We start from the raw sequence: 21,789 nt of genomic DNA, 5'->3' as shown, positions 1-21,789 counted from the left end.
TTTAAAAAAAGAGTTTATTTCTTTTTGGCCGGGCGTGGTGGCTCACACCTGTAATCCCAGCACTTTAGGAGGCCGAGGCAGGTGGATCACTTCAAGTCAGCCTGGCCAACATGGCAAAACCCCATCTCTACTAAAAAATATAAAAATTGGCCAGGCGCAGTGGCTCACATCTGTGGTCCCAGCACTTTGGGAGGCCGAGGTGGGTGGATCATGAGGTCAGGAGTTCAAGAGCAGCCTGGCCGACATGGTAAAACCCCATCTCTACTAAAAATACAAAAATTAGCCAGGCATAGTGGTGGGCACCTGTAATCCCAGCTGCTCAGTAGGCTAAGGCAGGAGAATTGCTTGAGCCCAGGAGGCAGAGGTTGCGGTGAGCCGAGATCACGCCATTGCACACCAGTCTGGATGATAAAGCAAGACTCTGTCTCAAAAAAAAAAAAAAAAAAGTAAAAATTAGCTGGGCATGGTGGCTCATGCCTGTAATTCCAGCTACATGGGAGGCTGAGGCAGGAGAATTGTTGGAAACCGGGAGGCAGAGGTTGCACCAGTTCATTCCAGCCTGGGTGACAGAGTGAGACTCTGTCTCCAAAAAAAAAAAAAAAGTTTATTTCTTTTTTTATACTAGTAATAGTTATTTTTAGAAAAAAAAATCAGAAGATTCAGATAAGCAAAAGCACCTTTAAGCACCACAGAGTTAACCACCACTCTTATGATGTTAACCTTTATTTATATACGTATGTAAATATAAAAAACCAGAATACAGAATACAATTTTCTGTAGACTTGTAACCTACTGTGTTAGTCTACTAGGGCTACCATAACAAAATACCACAGACTGGGTGGCTTAAACAACGGAAGCTTATTTTCTCACAGTTTGGGAGGCTAGAAGTCCAAGATCGGGGATGGTCTCTCTGAAGCTTACTTACAGCTGCTCTCTCACTGTGTTCTCATGTGGCCTTTTCTTCATACATAAGCATGCCTGCTGTCTCTTCCTCTTCTTCTCAGGACACTAGTCCTGTTGGATTAGGGTCCTACCCTTGTGACCTCATTTAATCTTAACTATCTCTTTAAAGGCCTTATCTCCAAATATAGTCACATGGGGGGTTAGGGCTTAAACATGAATTTGGGGTAGGCAGTAGGGAGGGGATGACACAGTTCAATCTGTAATATCTACCTGTAAAATTCAGAGCATATTACAAGCATATTTCCATGTCTATAAATATATATTTGTCATCATTTTAATGGCTATATTCTATGATACCAGTGTAACTTTTAACTGAATACCAGTGTGGGACATTCAGGTTTTTTCTTTTTATTTTCTATTTGAAATTATGTGATAAAATACTTGGGTATATATATATTTTATATAATTCTCAAATATTTTTAGGGTAAACTTTTAAAAATTGGAATTGCTGTGAAAGTATATTTACTCCCCCCCAACTTTTTAATTTGAAAAATATGGAGAAGTTGAAAGAATAATAGAATAGCATGATAAATACCCATATACCCTTTATCTAGTTTAGCAGTTAAAAAAATTTTGCAACGTTTGTTTTTTCTCACTTTGCTTATAAAAAATTTCTTTCTGAACCATTTGAAAGTTAAATGGCAAATATCATGACACTACACCCTAAAACTGTTAAAGCTGAAAAACTTTTACTCAGATAGTGGCTTGTTAGCTTGATGATTATCTTAGTGACCCAAACTGTAGTTATCTAGTTTTTACTGACTCTATTGGTGAAACTGTTTAACCTTTTCTCTAGTGACTCCAATGGGATCAGGTAGCAATCGACCTCAGGAAATAGAAATTGGAGAATCTGGTTTTGCTTTATTATTCCCTCAAATTGAAGGAATAAAAATACAACCCTTTCATTTTATTAAGGATCCAAAGAATTTAACATTAGAAAGACATCAACTCACTGAAGTAGGTAAGTTACTTTTATTTATCATTAACTATAAAACTATAAAATAATAAAGTTGCTCATTTTATTGATTAATTTTGTTTTCTTTTTAATTCTGGCTAGTTGGTGGATATTAGGTTCCTTTGGGAGAATCTGAATTAAGTACACCTGTTACTGGAGATGTGGCTAATTCAAACAGGTGATTCACAGAGGCCAGTATGATACATGTTTGGTAGAATTGATTTACTTTTTAAATTATTTTACTTGCATTAAAGCCCAGGAGAACCAGAGATGAAAAATTTTTCATAAATACTCTGTTGATGATAAACTTGTTTGTATTTAATTCTGAATTTTAAGGAATTCTTGCTCTAATAGTTTATTTCATTTTGTTCTATTTTTGTTTTGTTAACCTTTTTTTTTTTTATTCTAGTAACAAGCGTTTTAGAAGTTTTTAGAAGATGCAGGTTAGTTCTTTGTGAACTAATTAGAAAGATGGGAACAAGTACAGTGACCCCGATGAGTCTTAGGAAAGGTATGAGTTAAGGCAAGTCTATCAAGCAAGGGGTATGCTAAGAAACATCCTGCAGGTAGTGTGGATGGAGCCCTGAAGTGAATTTGAAGAGGTAAAGGGTTGGCTTCATGTCTAAGCTTGGATTGGAAAGCTTAACAATATAGTAAACAACAAACGAGTTACTCAAGGAAAGCAGCGTTTAGCCTTTTATCTACATCTGCAAATGAACTGATTGAATTCACTTCATTCATTAAAAATCACTGTTAAAAATCACTGTTGGCGTAAAAGCTATTCAGTGGTAACACCTCATTTATGCATAGGTCAGGCAGCCTGTAGAGATAAACCTCAGTTATTTGAAATGGGACTTAAACCAGCAGGAGTAAAAAAATCGTGTAGCAGCAAAGGTAAAATTTGTTTTACTGATGAGGAAAAAAAGGGGGTATACACATTGAGACTAGTTTTTACAACTATCCCTGACAATGTGGAAAAAAAAAGAACTTGCAAGTCGTTGGTGGATGGGAGGGGAAGCACAGAACAAGAGGCATTAGCAGCAGAGACTCAGCTGGGAGCCTCTTAATAATGTGGAAGAGGGTGGTCAGGTCAAGGTAGATGGTGGAAAGTCTCAACAGCCAGCTCTGGTGTGACACAGGGTAGTGTAGCTATTAAGAATGCTGACTTAGAAATGAAATCAGTATGTTGAAGAGATATCTGCACTCCCATGTTTATTGCAGCACTGTTCACAATAGCTAGGATATGGAATTAACCTAAGTGTGCATTAGTTGATGGTGGATAAAGAAAATGTGGTATATATACATAACGAAATACTCTTCAGCCATAAAGAAGGACATCCTGTCATTTGCACCAGCATGGATGAACTTGGAGGATGTTAAGTGAAATAAGCCAGGCCCAGAAAGACAAATAGTGCATGATCTCACTCATGTGTGGAGTCTAAAAATGTTGCTCTCATAGAAATATAGAGTTGAATGGCAGTCATCAGGGTCTGGGGTGGTTGGGAGGGGGTTTGGGGAGATGATGATCAAAAGATACAAAATTCGTTTTGGAGGAAGAAGTTCTCGAGGTCTGTTGTACAACATGGAGACTATAGTCAGTGACCATATATTCTTTTTTGTTTTGTTTTGTTTTTTTGTTTTGGAGACAGAGTCTCACTTTGTTGCCCAGGCTGGAGTGCAGTGGCATGATCTCAGCTCACTGCAACTTCTACTTCCTGGGTTCAAGGGTTCAAGTGATTGTCATGCCTCAGACTCCCAAGTAGCTGGGACTACATGCTGTGTGCACCACCATGCCCGGCTAATTTTTTTTTGTCTTTTTAGTAGAGAGGGGGTTTTACCATGTTAGCCAGGGTGGTCTCAAACTCCTGGCCTCAAGTGATCCACCTGCCTCGGCCTCCCAAAGTGCTGGGATTACAGGTGTGAGCCACCGTGCCTGGCCCATATACTATATTCTTGAAGAATGCTAAGAGAGTGACTGTTTTTTTTTTTTTTTTTTTTTTTTTTTTTTTTTTTTTTGTGGTTGGAGCTGAGATGATTTATTGATTGAGGTACTGGTTTGGGTTGCTATTACGAAGAATCAAAACAGGATAGAAAGTTACTCCTCTCTTACTTAGCCCCAAGTCCTCCTGGGTTCAAATGGCAGCTCCATTGTGTTGAGGATTCCAGCTTTTTTTTTTTTTTTTTAATTAATTTTTTTTGCATACAAAAACAATAAATATTTTCTAAAAATACATACAAACAAAAAGATGCGTATCAAACATATTAGGAAGGTTGCACATGGGAAGTCGGGGAATAGAAATGGGGGTGGGAGTTAAAATAAATGAGAGAGGGACTTTATATGGATCAGTGATAATAACTCAATCCTCTATTTGACAAAGAAGAGGGAGAAGGAAGAGGAAGAACAAGAAAGTGGGATAAAGGATCAGAAAGGGAGGAAAATAGAAAAAATTAGAGTATGACTCCAGGGTAGACCTGTTTTGTTGTCATTGAGTTGGTTAGTTGGTTTGTCTGTTGTATTCTTCATGTTTCGCCAAGTTGGCCAGACTGGTCTCGAACTCCTAGCCCGAAGTGATCAACCCGCCTCGCCCCCCAGAGTGCCGGGACCACAGGCGTGAGCCACCACGTCCAGCCCCCACATTGCTTCTGGCCTCCGTGGTAGACCTCCCAGACGGAGCGGCCAGGCAGAGGAGCTCCTCACTTCTACCCAGACATGGGGCGGCCGGGCAGAGGGGCTCCTCACTTCCCAGACGGGGCGGCCAGGCAGAGACGCTCCTCACTTCTTCCCAGACGATAGGTGGCCGGGCAGAGGCGCTCCTCACTTCCCAGACGATGGGTGGTCGGGCAGAGGCGCTCCCCACTTCCCAGACGATGGGTGGCCGGGCAGGGGCGCTCCTCACTTTCCAGACGATGGGCGGCCGGGCAGAGGCGCTCCTCACCTCCCAGACGATGGGTGTCCGGGCAGAGGCACTCCTCACTTCCCAGATGGGGCAGCCGGGCAGAGGCGCTCCTCACTTTCCAGACGATGAGTGGCCGGGCAGAGGCGCTCCTCACCTCGCAGACGATGGGTGGCCGGGCAGAGGCGCTCCTCACCTCCCAGACGATGGGTGGCCGGGCAGAGGCGCTCCTCACTTCCCAGACGGGGCGGCCGGGCAGAGGCGCTCCTCACTTCTTCCCGGACGGGGCGGCCGGGCAGAGGCGCTCCTCACTTCTTCCCGACGGGGCGGCCGGGCAGAGGCGCTCCTCATTTCTTCCCGGACGGGGCGGCCGGGCAGAGGCGCTCCTCACTTCCCAGACGGGGCGGCCGGGCAGAGGCGCTCCTCACTTCCCAGACGATGGGTGGCCGGGCAGAGGCGCTCCTCACTTCCCAGGCGATGGGTGGCCGGGCAGAGGCGCTCCTCACTTCCCAGACGGTGGGTGGCCGGGCAGAGGCGCTCCTCACTTCCCAGACGGTGGGTGGCCGGGCAGAGGCGCTCCTCACTTCCCAGACGGTGGGTGGCCGGGCAGAGGCGCTCCTCACTTCCCAGACGGTGGGTGGCCGGGCAGAGGTGCTCCTCACTTCCCAGACGATGGGTGGCCGGGCAGAGGCGCTCCTCACTTCTTCCCGGATGGGGCGGCCGGGCAGAGGCACTCCTCACTTCTTCCCGGATGGGGCGCCCGGGCAGAGGCGCTCCTCATTTCTTCCCGGACGGGGCGGCCGGGCAGAGGCGCTCCTCACTTCCCAGACGGGGTGGCCGGGCAGAGGCGCTCCTCACTTCCCAGACGGGGCGGCCGGGCAGAGGCGCTCCTCACTTCTTCCCGGACGGGGCGGCCGGGCAGAGGCGCTCCTCACTTCTTCCCGGGCGGGGCGGCCGGGCAGAGGTGCTCCTCACTTCTTCCCGGACGGGGCGGCCGGGCAGAGGTGCTCCTCACTTCCTCCCGGACGGGGCGGCCGGGCAGAGCCGCTCCTCACCTCCCAGACGATGGGAGGCCGGGCAGAGGCGCTCCTCACTTCCCAGACGGGGCGGCCGGGCAGAGGCGCTCCTCACTTCCCAGACGGTGGGTGGCCGGGCAGAGGCGCTCCTCACTTCCCAGACGGTGGGTGGCCGGGCAGAGGCGCTCCTCACTTCCCAGACGGTGGGTGGCCGGGCAGAGGCGCTCCTCACTTCCCAGACGGTGGGTGGCCGGGCAGAGGCGCTCCTCACTTCCCAGACGGTGGGTGGCCGGGCAGAGGCGCTCCTCACTTCCCAGACGGTGGGTGGCCGGGCAGAGGCGCTCCTCACTTCCCAGACGGTGGGTGGCCGGGCAGAGGCGCTCCTCACTTCCCAGACGGTGGGTGGCCGGGCAGAGGCGCTCCTCACTTCCCAGACGGTGGGTGGCCGGGCAGAGGCGCTCCTCACTTCCCAGACGGTGGGTGGCCGGGCAGAGGCGCTCCTCACTTCCCAGACGGTGGGTGGCCGGGCAGAGGCGCTCCTCACTTCCCAGACGGGGCGGCCGGGCAGAGGCGCTCCCTACCTTCCAGATGGGGCGGCGGCCGGGCAGGGGCTGCAATCCCAGCACCCTGGCAGGCCAAGGCAGGCGGCCGGGGGGGTAGAGGCTGCTGCGAGGCCAGACCACGCCACCACCCTCCAGCCCGGGCAACACTGAGCAATGGGTGAGCGAGACTCCGTCTGTAGTCCCAGTACCTCGGGAGGCTGAGGCGGGCAGAGCACTCGGCGTGAGGAGCTGGCGACCAGCGTGGCCAAGATGGCGAACGCGTGCCTGCAGCGAAAGGAGAAAAGGCAGGGAGTGGTCGCGCGCGCCGGCAGTCCGAGGCAGTCCGCGGCGCGGGCAGCAGCAAGCCGAGTAGATTGTAGCCTGGGCCAGAGAGGGGAAAGAGAAAAAGAAAGAAGGAAAGAAAGAAAGAAAGAAAGAAAGGAAGAAAGGAAGAAAGGAAGAGAAAGAAAGAGAAAGAAAGAAGGGAGGGAGGGAGGGAGGGAAGGAAGGCGAGAGTGACTGTTAAGTGTTCTTACTACAAAAATGGTAACTATGTGAGGTAATGCATATGTGAATTAGACTTAGCCCTTCCACAATGTATATATACTTCAAAACATGTTATACATTGATAAATACATACAATTTTATCTGTCAGTTAAAAAATAAATAGAAGGTAGTCAACCTTAAAAGATTGCAGGCTTGTAGCTACTGTAGTTCTGCTACTTTCTGGCTCTCCAGTTAGGGCAAATTTTTCAATTTTTCTAAACCTCCATTTTCCTCATCTATAAAGTGGAAATAACTAACATTGAATTCATAGAATTGTGAAGATTAAATGAAATGACTTCCATAAAATGCTTAGCAACAGTAGATTGTAGCTAGATGCTAGTGTTGGCCTCTACCCTAGGCAGGCTTTACTATGTGTCACATGGGCCCTTCATCTGCGGTGTGGCCTTGTAGTTTGTGGGGGGAGTAGTAGGGTTTTAAGTGTCCTTAGCTCATTCAGAAGCCACATGCCAGAGGAGCATACACGTGTCTGGGCTTGAAGGGCAATTAACGATGGCCAATGTTTATGGAGGTACTGTATGCCAGATACTGTGCTGCGCAGCACTTCTAATCTTCACCACAGCTTTGCCAGATAGAATTCTTTATGGAATATTTTCGATGAGGAAACTGAACTTTAATGGCAGTAGAGAGTTAAGGCTCTTGGTATGTAAATAGCAGAGTTAGCAGAAATGTTAAAGCTATTCTAAATTAAGGATGCCAAACTTCCTTTGGGAAAAGGTCAGATAGTGCTGTTAAAACTGACCCATTTGTTAAGTGTAAAGGCAAAATGAATTTTAGGAGCAAATGTGGCTATGTGCTGAGCTTATGTGATTTTGTAATAACATAATGAGACTTGATATTGGTAGGCTAGCTGGAGCTAACAAAGTTCAGCAAACTAGGTCTTTTTCAGAGTTGGTCAGGTGGTTAGCAAATAGTAGGTCTGAAACTCAGAGGAATGGCTGTGGTCAGACATGTTGGTTTGAGAGCCATTTGCGTGTTGCCTGGCAGTCTGTCTGTAAAAGCATCAAGTGTCATTGAAGGCTTTGGAGTAAGCCAGTCCAGGGCAACTTAGCCCAGATTCTGGAAGGATTTATGGCAGCAAATTTAGTAGAAGGAAGGAAGAAGATGATCAATGTGTTGATGTTGACGAGATGACTATCTATATTCAATTGGCTCATAATGTAGAACTCCTACATTAATTTTATTCAGGCTGGTATGGTGGCTCATGCCTGTAATTTCAGTACTTTGGGAAGCTGAGGTGGGAGGATCGCTTGAGCCCGGGAGTTCGAGACCAGCCTGGATAATATAGTGAGACCTCACCTCTACAAAAAAACTAAAAAACTAGCCAAGCATGGTGGCACGCACCTGTAGTCCCAGCTACTTAGGAGGCTGAGGTGGGAGGATTGCTTGAGCCCAAGAGGTGGAGGTTGCTGTGAACTGAAGTCACACCACTCTACTGCAGCCTGGGTGACAGAGTGAGACCCTGTCTCAAAAATAAATAAATAAATAAAAATTTATTCAGCATGTTAAAGGTATCATAACTGGATGCAGATTCTGTCTCAGTGACATTCCAGAAAAGGTATGAAGAATACATATACAGTCATGTGTTGCTTAATGATGGGGATGAGTTCTGAGAAATGCATCTTTAGGCAATGTTGTTGTGCGAATGTCATAGTACTTACACAGACCTAGATGTTACAGCGTACTATACGTGTAGGCTGTACAGTGTAGTCTATTGCCCCTAGACTACAAACACGGACAGCATGTTACTGTACTGAATACTGTAGGCAGTTGTAACACAATGGTAAGTATTGGTGCATCTGAACATATCTAAACATTAAAAAGGTACAGTAAAAATATGGTATGGGAGAAAGTATACCTCTATAGGGCACTTAACACAAATGGGACTTCCAAGACTAGAAGTTGGTCTGGGGTGAGTCAGTGAGTGGTGAGTGAATGTGAAGGCCTAGCCCTGTATACTACTATATAGTTTTAAACACTGTATGCTTGGGCTACATTAAATTAATTAAAACATTTTTATTCGGCGGGGCACAGTGGCTCATGCCTGTAATCCCAGCAGTTTGGGAGGTCCGAGGTAGGTGGATCCCTTGTGGTCAGGAATTTGAGACCAGCCTTGTCAACATGGGGAAACCCCATCTCTACTAAAAATACAAAAATTAGCCGGGCATAGTGGTGTGCGCCTGTAGTCCCAGCTACTGTAGGCTGAGGCAGGAGAATCGCTTGAACCTGGGAGGCAGAGGTTGTAGTAAGCCAAGATCACGCCACTGCACTCCAGCCTGGGTGACAGCGAGACTGTATCTCAAAAAAATAAAATAAAATAGTTCTTTAATAATAAATTAATTTTAGCTAGACAAAAAAAAAATTTCCATTTATATCCTTATTCTGTAAGCTTTTTTCCACCTTTAATTTTTTTTTTTTTTTTTACTTTTTAAGCTTTTTGTTAAAAACTAAAACACAGTCACACACATTAGCCTATGCCTATACAGAGTCAAGATAATCAATATCACTGTCTTCCACCTCCACATCTCGTCCCATTGGAAGGTCTTCGGGGCAGTAATACGCATGGAGCTGTCATTTCCTATGACAACAGTGCCTCCTTCTGGAACACTTCCTGAAGGACTTGCCTGAGGCTGTTTTACAGTTAACTTTTTTTTTTTTTTTAAATAAGTAGGAGGGGTAACCTCTAAAATTACAATTAAAAGTATAGGATAGTAAATCATAAGCCAGTAACATAGTCATTCATTGTCATTGTCAAGTATGCATTGTACATGATTGTATGTGTTATACTTTTATACGACTGGCACTGCAATAGGCTTGTTTACAACAGCATCACCACAGACATTTGAGTAATGCGTTGTGCTACACATTAGGCAGTAGGAATTTTGTAGCTCTGTTAATCTTCTGGCACCACTGTTGCATATACTTACTGTGCGTGTCACCATGCCTGGCTGTCCTTGACCAAAGTGTTATGTGGTGCTTGACTGTATAATCATAACCCAAGTGAGTATGTGAGGTGTTCTGTGAGAGCAGGATGGGTAGATTGCTGTAGGGGTTCTGCCAGTGGGAGGGATCAAGGAGGCTTCCTGAAGCAGTTGGTATTTAAGCCCTTGAAGGATGGGAAGCATATGAGAGATATGGATGAGTAATATCACTGGCTGAAGGAATACAGAAACACAGGCACAGAGCCAGGAAATCCCAGAGCATGTTGGAGAAATAGTAATCATTTTGCAAGCAAAGGTTATGTGCAGGGAAGTCATGGGAACAAAGGGTGGGGCGCATTCAGGCCAGGCTAAAGAGTCTGGGCTTAGCTCCTGTACACAGTAAATGGTAGCTGTTACTCAGATGTCATTGAGCAGCGGTGAATGTGGTCCTCCTGTGTGGGGAGACACTGGAAGCGGGAGACCACTTTAGAGTTCAGGCAAGAAATAACACTAGGGTGTGAGGAGTAGGGAATGAATTGGAGAAAATGAACAAATGATTAGATGTGAAAGAGAAGGGAAGCCTCAGCAATTACTTTTGGGTTTTGATCCTAGGAGACGGGTGATGGTGGTGCAGAGACCAGAAATAGGAACACTGGGACAGGAGGAGCGGGATTGGGAGAAGAAATTGGGAAAAATCAAACCCCATTAGAGATGCTTGTTTTGGCTTTTGATTCAGTGCTGCTGCTAAAGGTCATATGGCCAAACCTTTCGTGTGCTGCCTTTTTTGTCCAGAGAGGTGACATAGCTGTTTCCTGGGCAGTACTCTGTCCTCTGTCCACCCGAGCATCCTGGGAATCTTTGATGAGGCCCTGATATGTGGCAATGGTTGAAGCCAGGACCCTAGTTTTGTTAGTTTATAAGAAAGAGCCAAAATTTTGAGCAGCAGAAACCCTTTTGTGATAAAATTGTTACATTTGTTAGATCATATTTGCATTATAGTGCCAAGTATAGGAATGAGAAAACTGGAAGGAAAAACAACCCCAGAATTATTGTGCTCTGTGAAGCTTTCTTATAGGTGTCCTTTCCTGAGCTGCTTGATGTCAGCAGTTTGGGCTTATTCCAAGGCATCATTTTCTTCTGGAAATTGAAGCTTTGCCCAGCTTAAAATGGCCATCTTCATTCTTTCACTTGCTATCTTGTGTCCTAATTTTAGGTAGAATTGGCCTTCCATATCCATAGGTTCTGCATTCATGGATTCAGCTAACGACAGATCAAAAATATTTGAGGGAAGTGCAGCAAGAAGCCAGGTTTCTAAACACAGGAGTGGCATAATTTGATAGATCTTTTGAAAATACCAGTCTTGCTATGATGTGGTGATCATTTTGGAGTACAAGGGTGAATGCAGGATTAGCTTGATTTAGCCATTCAGTAGTGTATATATATTTCAAAACACCATGTTGTACATGATAAATATATGCCTTTTAAATTTTTCAGTTAAAATAATTTTTTAAAAAAAGTTGATGCAGGAGAAACAGACTGTTGTAGTGGTTAAGGAAAGAGGAGATGACAGCTTGGAGCAGGGCAGTGGTGAGTGGAGTTGAAGAGAAGTGAATGGATTCAAGATGAAGTTTGGGGCTGAATGGACAGGATGTGGTGACTGATGAGATGTTGGGTGTTGAGAATGAGGGAGGTGACAGCGATGTCATGTGGGTGTGTGGCTAGCACAGCTGTATAGTACCATTGACTAAGGTGAAGAAGACTTGAAGGTGCAGGTTGGAGGATCAGATTATCAGTTCTGTTTTGGACATGTTTGGAATTTGAGATGGAGATATTGATTATAGACAGTTGGATATATTGGCCTGGAGCTCTAGAGAATGGTCTAGAGGAAAGATATTAATTTGGGAATCATCAGTTAATTAATGGTGATTGAAGCAAAAGGGACTGGCTTCAGTGATCTGAGGGGGAGGGCCGGGGAGGAGGCTCAGTAGTGCATGTTGATTGTCCAGGGTTGGTACTGCTGTAATATTATTTTGACATCCCTCCTTTCTGCTAATGCAAAGGCTTTATTGAGACTACTCAGGATCTCCTTGAGCCATTTCTTAGCTTTTGTTTTAAACACTTCATTTGTACAGTCTTACATGGGATGTCAACATAAAAATAAAGCAGGTAAAAGCAGAGCCTCTAGGTTGAAGGGTGAGGGGAGCATGTTAGCCCTTGAACTGAGGTTGCTTATTCTCCTCCACCTACACTGGAGACATCTTTGGAACGCTTTGCCCACCAAAGCACAGTCTGAAAGCCCCAGCTGCATTAGAGGGGAGAGGAGCTTCCCTCCCTGGCAGTGCTCATGCACTTCTTCCTCTAAACCTTCATGTAATCCAGGGAAGGGGCTCTAGACTCAGAGCAGTGCCTGACAGCTCTGCCTGTCTGTACCACAGGCAGGAGAGCTTGAGAAAGCAGCCCTAGCACTGCCGAGTGTTGGCAAGATGAGAGCCAGAGTCTCTTTGCTCCTTTGAGAATGCTTGAGGTGGTTAGTTACATAGCAAACAGTTGACTCACACCTGGGATCCTCCCTCTCTTTTCCTTTGACAAATATCCTTCTGACTTCTAGGTGAAGCACAAACCTGTAACATTGCCTTTTGGGGCACAGTGATTTTCTGGATTTCAGTTTTATTTGCAGAGAGTCCCATTAGAAAAGCTTTCCTATTGATTTTTACATTTTAGGGTCAAGAGGAAGTTCTGAAGAATTCAGTTGCCTTTGCTCTTCGAAGGAGAGGATTGGAAGTGTCCTGTGTTTTCCATAGCTCAGTAGGCACAGTTCTTTCTGGCAGCCAGTTCTGGGGTGTGTATTTAGTTTTACTTTGATTTGGTCTGATTTAGGTTCTGTAATGATATAATTTGCATGTTAAATGTGAATTTTGAAAGTATTGAATCCTCACAGACTTTTTAGGAGTAAAACAGTACGTAACAGATTGTTACAGGTATTAAATAAGTTAATTTCTATAACGTACTTAGAACAGTGCTCTATACTAGTATTTGTTGTGAGATTGGTGATCTGGTGATCTAACTTATAGATTGTTCAGGTTCTTTCTGCTCCCTGCTTTTTGATCCTTTAACTACTCGTCTTGAATTCTGCCAGCCACCAAGAGGGGTAAAAATAGAACTTTAATGACTTGTCAGATTCCAAAAAAGTTTGAAGAAGAACAAAGTTTTAAAATTATCTGAGGACATCATAGAGAGTCTTGAGGGGTCACAGGCAGTATCAGGTGTGAAGAAGAGAGAATCAGTGCTGAAGCTCAAGGGATTGAACTTGTTCTGCCTTTGAAGTTGCCCAGCCCTTGAGAAAGCAGAAGTGACAGGAAGCTAACGTTAAAAAAAAAGTGATGCTCACATCTATTCAAGACAGTGAGGCAGACTTTATTTGGGAGACCACTGTGATGGGGTTTTGCACTGGGGAGAGAGATCAGGCTCAACTCCAAATGCACCAACCACAAGTGGGGATTTATAGCCAAGGAGGAGGGTGGGGGCTTGGTGGATGAAAAATTCCTAAGAGGATGGGGTAATTCTTTGCTAAATTTACCTAACAAGATTATTACTGGAAAGAACAGTTTCATACTATTCCAAAACCAAAGACATCTCTTGGTGGACAACTACAGTAGTTAACTTGATTATAGTTGCCAGTCCTACATGGCAGGTCAATTTATTCTGTTACCTAAGGTTACATTTTGTAACCAGCTTATCATGAATCTTGAAAGGTTCACCAGGAGGTTACACTGTTTAAAGTGCCTTATAAATACTTTTCTGGAATTGTTTTTAATGGTTGTGGTAAGCTCCTGCTAATGTGTCAACTTTTGGAAAATTCTAGAATAAAATCTATAGTCAGATTCTATGGCGCGTGGTCCAGAACATTGGGTCCTTGATGATCCTTTACCTGTGAACCTTTCAGGAAAAATTGTCATTGCTCCTTACTCTTCCTTCATATTTTAGGCCTTTGAATTTTGAGTGTCAAGGAGTTGGAGTTGTACCTTCCCTCTGTTATTTACCAGTAGCACCAGGTAGTCTGTTGGTTAAATACAGAGCCATCTGCTCTATCAGGCAGCCAGCCTTGGCTAAGGTGGGTTTGTTCTCTAAGTTGGGGTAGGGGAAAGTGATTCTACTTTCTAGGGTTGTGTATTAGGAGGGGGGAAGTGTTCCATTAGCTGAGAACCAGCCCACTAGAGAAGATGTTGAAAGAACACCACTGGAGAATATAGTGTTAACTGGAATGTGTGACTGAGGCAAGAATCTCAATCATTCGAGGTTTACTGAGCCAGAGGGTGAGGGCGTATCTGGGAAAAACACTAGTCACAAACGAGTGGCCGTGTACTCTGAAGAGGTTTTCAATACATGTTTTTAAAGGAGAGAAGGAAGGATGGGGAAGGATAGGCGTGAGGTGAATGGTTACATTCCTGTGAAACTTTAGTTAGTGCTCAGTAAATCTACACTTTACATAAGGTAAGGTGAACCTTTTGAAGAAAGGAAGAACCAGTTATGCAGATGTCTCAGAGTAGGTGGGTGAATTACTGATCTCTCATTTTTGTGCAGCATCTGGGAAGATAAGCTTGTAATAGACATTATCAGTGTGGAATTGAACAGATTGCAGACCTAAAGTTACAGTTGACATGTCCTTGTGTTATGGGAGGATGCACATCTTAAAGGTTTTGAGGCCAGCAAAGATTTTCGTTATGAATGATTTGTGGGAGCAGTCATCTGGAGACGCCTAAAGCCTTTTGCCTTTCCTGGTGGGGTGGTGGGTGGGGGGTGTGTGAGGGGGTAGGTCTGGCTAATGTATGATGCTCTGACACAGGGTTGTGAAGTAGCAATATTAATTTGGAGAGAGGATGGTGCTTCGCTTGACTCAGCCTCTAGGCTTAACTTTCCCTTTGGCATAAGGAGTTTGGAGGTCCTGAGATTTTTAAAAAATTTTCCTTTACATTGTGTATGTGTTTGTTAAATGAATGGGAGTGGTCGCCTTTAGAATATTCAGGTAGGATGTTTAGTGGACAGTTGTAAAAGAGCATCTAGAGCTTAGAAAACAGTAGGAAAGGTTGAGATTTAGAAGTCATGAGGTTTCTAAAAGCTAAAGCCCTGAGTGTCAGGAGATGTGGGTTTTAATGTAGTCTGTCATTATATTGTCCTGGGGTAGTAGTCACTTCTCTGGCATTGGCAGTCCTTGTTTGTAAAATAAAACTCTAGACTTGATCTCACAGGCCTCTCCCAACTCTGAAACTTTGTTCTAAAGAAGAAAATATATTCTCTCAAAATTTCGTGGGCTAGTCTATAGGGGAAAAAAGACCCTTTAGCAATGGTTTGGGGTATATGATGTCATGAAAGTAATATTATTTTTACTGTCCAAGTCAGTAATTTACTGTGTAGAGAATTGGAAATGGACCAGAGGCAGTTTCCCAGAATAGGTCATTATTTGGTGTTAGTAATTGGTCATTCACACATCTGCATACCCTTTGTTTCCTTAAGTAACTCTCCATTCTGGTAACCACCTTAGGTTTGTCAAGGTGGAAGTCATGTGGTCAAATCAAATGGAAACACAAGTGTGTTAGGTATTAGATTCATTTTCCTATCCCCAAAGCACCCCTGTTTGGTAATGCTGGCAGAAGACATACATGCGGCCAACAATCATACGGAAAAAAAGCTCCACATCACTGATCATTAGAGAAATGCAAATCAAAACCACAATGAGATTCCATCCCACACTAGGCAGAATGGCTATTAAAAAGTCAAAAAATAACAGATGCTGGCGAGTTTGTGGAGAAAAAGGAACACTTATACACTGTCGGTGGGAGTGTAAATTAGTTCAGCCATTGTGGAAGATAGTGTGGTGATTCCTCAGAGACCTAAAGACAGAAATACCATTTGACCCAGCAGTCCTATTACTGGGTATATATTCAAAGGAATATAAATTATTCTATTATAAAGACACATGCATATGTATGTTCATTGCAGCACTATTCACAGTAGCAAAGACATGGAATCAACCTGAATGCCCATCAGTGATAAACTGGATAAAGAAAATGTGGTACATATACACCATGGAATACTATGCAGCCATAAAAAATAATGAGATCATGTCCTTTGCAGGGACATGGATGGAGCTGGAGGCCATTATCATTAGCAAACTAACACAGAAACAGAAAACCAAATACTGCATGTTCGCATTTATAAGTGGGAGCTAAATGATGAGAACACATCAATACAAAGAGGGGCACAACAGACATTGGGGCCTACCAGAGGGTGGAGGGTGTGAGGAAGGAGAGGATCAGGAAAAATAACTAATGGAGAATGGGCTTATTACCTGGGTAATGAAATAATCTGCACAACAAACCCCCATGACACACATTTGCCTATGGAACAAACCTGAACATGTATCCCTGAACTTAAAAAAAAAAAAAAAAAAAAAGTCAAATTGATAGTCTATAAACAAGCTGCCAGAGGCTCCAGCGAAACCTGAGAGCTGTGGGCAGAGCAAGTAAGCTGTCTCTGTTACACTCTGCCGCCTCCTAGTGGTAGCAGCTTTTAGTTCCTGTGTCACAGAATTGAACATTTTCCTGCTTTGCAAAGAACTTTCAAAGGCTAATTCGCCTTTACTCTTACCTGCTTTCCTGGAGGAGGTGAATAAACCTGTATTTCAGTGATGTAGTAGTTTCTTAGGCTGCTGTAACAAAGTACCCCAAATTTGGTGGCATAAAACGAGAAATTTATTCCGCACAGTTTAGGAGGCCAGAAGTCTGAAATTGAGATGGCAGTAGGGGTAGTGCTACCTTGGGAGGCTGTAGGGGAGAGTCTGTTCTTTTTCTCTTCCTTTTTTTTTTTTTCCTGTCGCTCCAGTTTCTGCTTCTGTGGTCACACTGCCTTTTCTTTTGGGTCTCTCCTTTGTGTATCTTTCATTATGAGGACACTGTCATTGGATTTAGAGCCCACCTGGATAAACCAGATGATTTAATCTCAAGATCCTTACTAACATAGCGAGACCCCATCTCTACCAAAAAAAAAAAAAAAAAAATTTTAATTTTAAAAAAGATCCTTTTTCCAAATAAGCTCACATGCATAGGTTCCAGAGGTTTGATGTGGATATACCTTTGGCATGGGCAGGGGGCACTGTTCACCACACTATAAGTGATTAGTGCCTTTTCTTTCCTTTAAAAAATAAAAAAATCTGTAAATTCTCACTGCTGCTAGCACAGCTCTGTGTAAACCAGTGTTCTCTTTTGTTCCCTACTGGGAGCCAGCTTGCACATTGGTCCACCAAGGGTTGCTGCTCAGTACATAGCTGCTTCGTTATTTGTGTTGATTGTATTATTTATTAACACAAGTAGCCATTTAGTTTTTTTAACAGAAAAAAAATAAGATTTTGCATAATGTTTGTAAAAAATGGAAAATTTGATAGCTTAAGCCACTAAATTGCCCTTAAGGAGGAGTGCAGGTCATTAACAGTAACATTTCATTTTGCAGCATGTATAAAATAATTTCTGTTTTAAGGCTGTCTTTAACTGTTGCTCTTCATTTCTCTGCAGGTCTTTTAGATAACCCTGAACTTCGTGTGGTCCTTGTCTTTGGTTATAATTGCTGTAAGGTGGGAGCCAGTAATTATCTGCAGCAAGTAGTCAGCACTTTCAGTGATATGAATATCATCTTGGCTGGAGGCCAGGTGGACAACCTGTCATCACTGACTTCTGAAAAGTATGTCTTGTGTGCTTCTGATTTCCTCTGTGAATGAAGGGAAATGGTCTCAGGTTTTGTCACTTTGGGGTTAACAATTTAAAAAACATGTTTAAAGAATTATTAATAGTTCATTCCATTTTGTAGTAGACATTGGCTAAGGGGCTTACTGAACATAATTCTGCTTATGGTTGAATAATTACATTTTTATATAGATTGTCCTTCAAGAACTTCTTAGTTGGAGTCACGTTCTCCTTAAAATTTGACATTGCCTGTTGATCTTTCCTTTGACAGATGTGGTACTCTGTGTGACCTCAGTGTGTCACCTCCTCTCTAGTTTCCTCCTTTAAAGGAAACACATGGTTAGAGTGTATCTTTATGGCAAAACTTCTCAGAGCTTCTAATATGCCCAGTGCTGTGGAAATCTGGAAGGAGAATAGCATTACCTGTGACAGTTCCCAAATCTGTTTGGTCACAAAACCTTTTTTTCCACAGAACGTCTTGCAAGTCCTACTGGTTTTTGGAAATTCTGTATTAGATCTTTTGAAAGTCTTTCTCAAGCTCAGAAACTGTGGATCTTTTTTGTCACTAAGGCTTTTGCTTTCAAAGATAGAAATATTTGCTTTTCTGTCTTGGGAGCCATTACTTCCTTTCCATCTTGAATGAAAATACGTATCATTTTGAGTTTGAAACAATTAGGTGGACATAAATATCATTTGTTTCCAGCAGGAAAATCAGACGCTACCCCATCCTCAATGCTTGTAAACACTAGTATTTGTTTCCCACTCTGTTTAATATTTGCATTCTAGAGTGGTGACATGGGGACAGACTGTTGGAGATCAGTATCTATAAGAATAATGTAAGTCATCCTAGTTACAGTCTCTCTTCTGGTAGTCTCTATGAGCTAGATCTGGGAAAATAGCTAAAGTTGAGGTCCCTGGACTGCCAGGGAGGAGGAAGAGAGGAAGGCCAAGTACATTGAATCCCAGGCAGGATATCAAACACTGGATTTTGTGCATACATACACTGAATTCTTGGTGGCTATCTAAGTTATTTCCCCTCTTGCCTAATTTTTCCTTTGTCTTTGCTATTAACTTAAATTGTGTACTGATAGGGCTATGGTGATTCAACATACAGTTTACCTTTGAAATGCAGATACCTCACTCAGACTTATAACATCTGAGGCACTAGCTTGTTAGTGTAGCTATTTGTACATCATCTACTTTTTATACCTAATATGAGAAACACCCCCCACCCCAATCATTACTCTTCACGTGACCCATTAATTTTAATGTGGTCTTCATACTGTGTCAGCGGTTAAGAGCAACCATTGAGTAAATGAGGGCTCCATTTTAATAAAGTCCAGATAACCCAACTGACTCAGTGCCCCAAAAGGAAGGTGTATAATTCTTTGAGGCAAGATTGACAATGTATATTAACAATTCTGTACCAAAGAGGAAATGTGATGAAGTTTTAAGAGCAGCAGAGGACTTCAGAAGATGGATTTTGCCCCTCACAAACTTGTTTTACTACTAGCTAGCCTTATTACCTTAGTCACTTAACCTTTTTGCGTCTTAGTTTCTCACTAATCCAGTAAATCTTGCCCATTTTATAGATTCAGATGTTGGAAGCATGATAGAATACTTGTTTATCCCCTAGTGGATGTTCACTATATTATGCTTTATAACTTTTATCAATGTTGTATTTTCTTTTGTAAGGATAAGATATTTCATTTTAAAAAACCAGGCAAATACAAACAAAAACAAAGCATGAGTTTTTACCATCAAATTAAGCTGAACTCTAGACTCAAAGCAATAAACAAGACAAAAAATAACATAATCATATTTTCTAGTGGACTAGACATAAAGCTAAAACTTCTAGAGTTAATAGGTTTTTAAAATTATCCTCTAAGACTGAGTGCAGTGGCTTATGCCTGTAATCCCAGAACTTTGGGAGGCTGAGGCAGGAGGATTGCTTGAGCCCAGGAGTTTGAGACCAGTCTAAGCAACATAGTGAGACCCTATCTCTACAAAATGTTTACAAATTAGCCAGGTGTGGTGGCATGTATCTGTAGCCCCAGCTACTTGAGACTCAGGCAGGAGGATTGCTTTATCCCAGGAGTTTGAGGCTGCAGTGAGCTATGATTGTGCCACTGCACTTCAGCCTAGCTAACAGAGAACCCTATCTCTAAAAAAATAAAATCACACTCCATTATTATATTTTTAATATACATCTTTCAGAATTTGACAGCTGAAGTGGGGGGGGGAGAGATATTAATGTAAACAATAGCAGAAGGCTTCATTTAGTGGATATCTTTGTGTATATTAATAAAATTATAACATTCCTTTTAAGGAAGTCAGAAAGGTAAGGAAACTGTACCTTCTAATAACCGAATATGGGTTTCAGAAATCGTTATGGATGTGCTTTGCCCCTTTGTATTTGTGACTGAAAAAAATGATGGCTTCTCTTGATCTGCCTTGTGCATTTTTTATATATTAATTTTAATAGTTTGATTTTTGACCCTGCTTTACTCATCTGTGAGGGTGAGCCTCAGATTAACCATAGGCTGCTAAAGGCAGCAGCCTCCCATCAGTGTATCAGGAGGATTTTGCTTCTATACTTAAAAATTTTAATGTTTCATGAGATATTGCCACTTTTCTAAATTTTCCAGGAACCCTCTGGATATTGATGCCTCAGGTGTGGTTGGACTGTCATTTAGTGGACACCGAATCCAGAGTGCCACTGTGCTCCTCAACGAGGACGTCAGTGATGAGAAGACTGCTGAGGCTGCGATGCAGCGCCTCAAAGCGGCCAACATTCCAGAGCAGAACACCATTGGCTTCATGTTTGCATGTGTTGGCAGGGGCTTTCAGTATTACAGAGCCAAGGGGAATGTTGAGGCTGATGCGTTTAGAAAGTTTTTTCCTAGTGTTCCCTTATTCGGCTTCTTTGGAAATGGAGAAATTGGATGTGATCGGATAGTCACTGGGAACTTTATATTGAGGAAATGTAATGAGGTAAAAGATGATGATCTGTTTCATAGCTATACAACAATAATGGCACTCATACATCTGGGGTCATCTAAATAATAATTAAAGTGACTTTCATAATATGTAACTTTTGGGTTCTGCCTTTTTCAGAAAATGGAAACTTGGGCTATGTGTATTTCAAACAAAAATAACTTTAGATATATCTTTTTTGTAGCTTTGATTGATGCTCTAAGATCACATGAGGGTAGTTTTTAATATATTAGATGAAAGACAACTTTGGACATAACACTGACTAGGAGTTGAGAGCTTTTGCATCAGGCAGAAACAAACTGATGATAGTTGTGTTGCACCAGATCATGTAGCTGCTGTGTAACGTGACCTTAAATAGTCTTCCTGCATAGGAAGAGCAAAAGGGGATTCATGAATAGGATATAGATTTAAGACATTCCCTGACTACCCCTTGCGTTGTCAGGTGATGTCTTTTAGCAGAATCATGAAGACCTTTTTTCTCCCTTAATAAAGGAGAAAAATATACTGATGTCTTGAGAAATTTTTCTCTGCCTTTCAGTTTTATGAATTTTTTCAGAAGTAACAATATTATTACTGACTTTTTACTTATTTGATAAAAATTAAAGAACTATTTTTGTTTTGTTCAGATAAATTGACAGGACTAATCAGTATTTTATTATAAGTAAAACATTTTTCTTTTTTCCTTAAAAATATATTTTTTTCACCTAGGTCTAAATAGCTAACTGGTAGACCAGAGTATTACATCATCTTATTTTGATTTTATACCAATAAAACATAGCTTGGAACTCATTCAGGTAATGTTTTGCATTTCATTGCTTTTGGATGAACAAAGGAAGTAAACTAATCCTTTATAAACGAAAACCCAGAATAGTTGATATGTCAGCTAGTCATTCCTGTCATATTCCCAGTAGAATGATTTTCAAGTTTGAATTTCTATACAAATATCTAAATAAGAGATGTGCAGAGAGCACCAATTTTCCCTCAATATCCATTCTTTCCGGCCGGGCGCGGTGGCTCACGCTTATAATCCCAGCACTTTGGGAGGCCGAGGCGGGTGGATCACGAGGTCAGGAGATCAAGACCACAGTGAAACCCCGTCTCTACTAAAAATACAAAAAAATTAGCCGGGCGTGGTGGCGGACGCCTGTAGTCCCAGCTACTCGGAGAGGCTGAGGCAGGAGAATGGCGTGAACCCGGGAGGCGG

The 21,789-nt window shown here is 42.9% G+C and overlaps 2 protein-coding genes across 4 annotated transcripts in view; one reads left to right on the top strand and one right to left on the bottom strand.

Annotated features, from left to right (window-relative positions):
• Positions 1 to 20,682, top strand: part of FBXO22 (F-box protein 22) — a 32,274-nt gene extending 11,592 nt beyond the window's left edge. For 2 of the 3 annotated variants that reach the window (XM_063638727.1, XM_055277663.2), the window contains exons 5-7: positions 1,760 to 1,924; positions 17,421 to 17,586; positions 20,237 to 20,682. In XM_063638727.1, coding sequence (XP_063494797.1) covers positions 1,760 to 1,924; positions 17,421 to 17,586; positions 20,237 to 20,654 — 749 coding nt within the window. In that variant the 3' untranslated portion in view covers positions 20,655 to 20,682. The remainder of the gene's footprint in view (positions 1 to 1,759; positions 1,925 to 17,420; positions 17,587 to 20,236) is intronic. The other variant, XM_063638726.1, reaches the window with a different exon arrangement.
• NRG4 (neuregulin 4) overlaps positions 17,552 to 21,789 on the bottom strand; it is a 138,610-nt gene continuing 134,372 nt past the window's right edge. The window contains exon 10 of the transcript XR_010120679.1: positions 17,552 to 17,613. The gene's annotated coding sequence lies outside the window, so the exon portion shown is untranslated. The remainder of the gene's footprint in view (positions 17,614 to 21,789) is intronic.

This window comes from Symphalangus syndactylus, chromosome 5 (genome assembly GCF_028878055.3).
Source record: "Symphalangus syndactylus isolate Jambi chromosome 5, NHGRI_mSymSyn1-v2.1_pri, whole genome shotgun sequence".
NCBI lineage: Eukaryota > Metazoa > Chordata > Mammalia > Primates > Hylobatidae > Symphalangus > Symphalangus syndactylus.
This window is presented reverse-complemented; position numbering and strand designations above follow the sequence as displayed.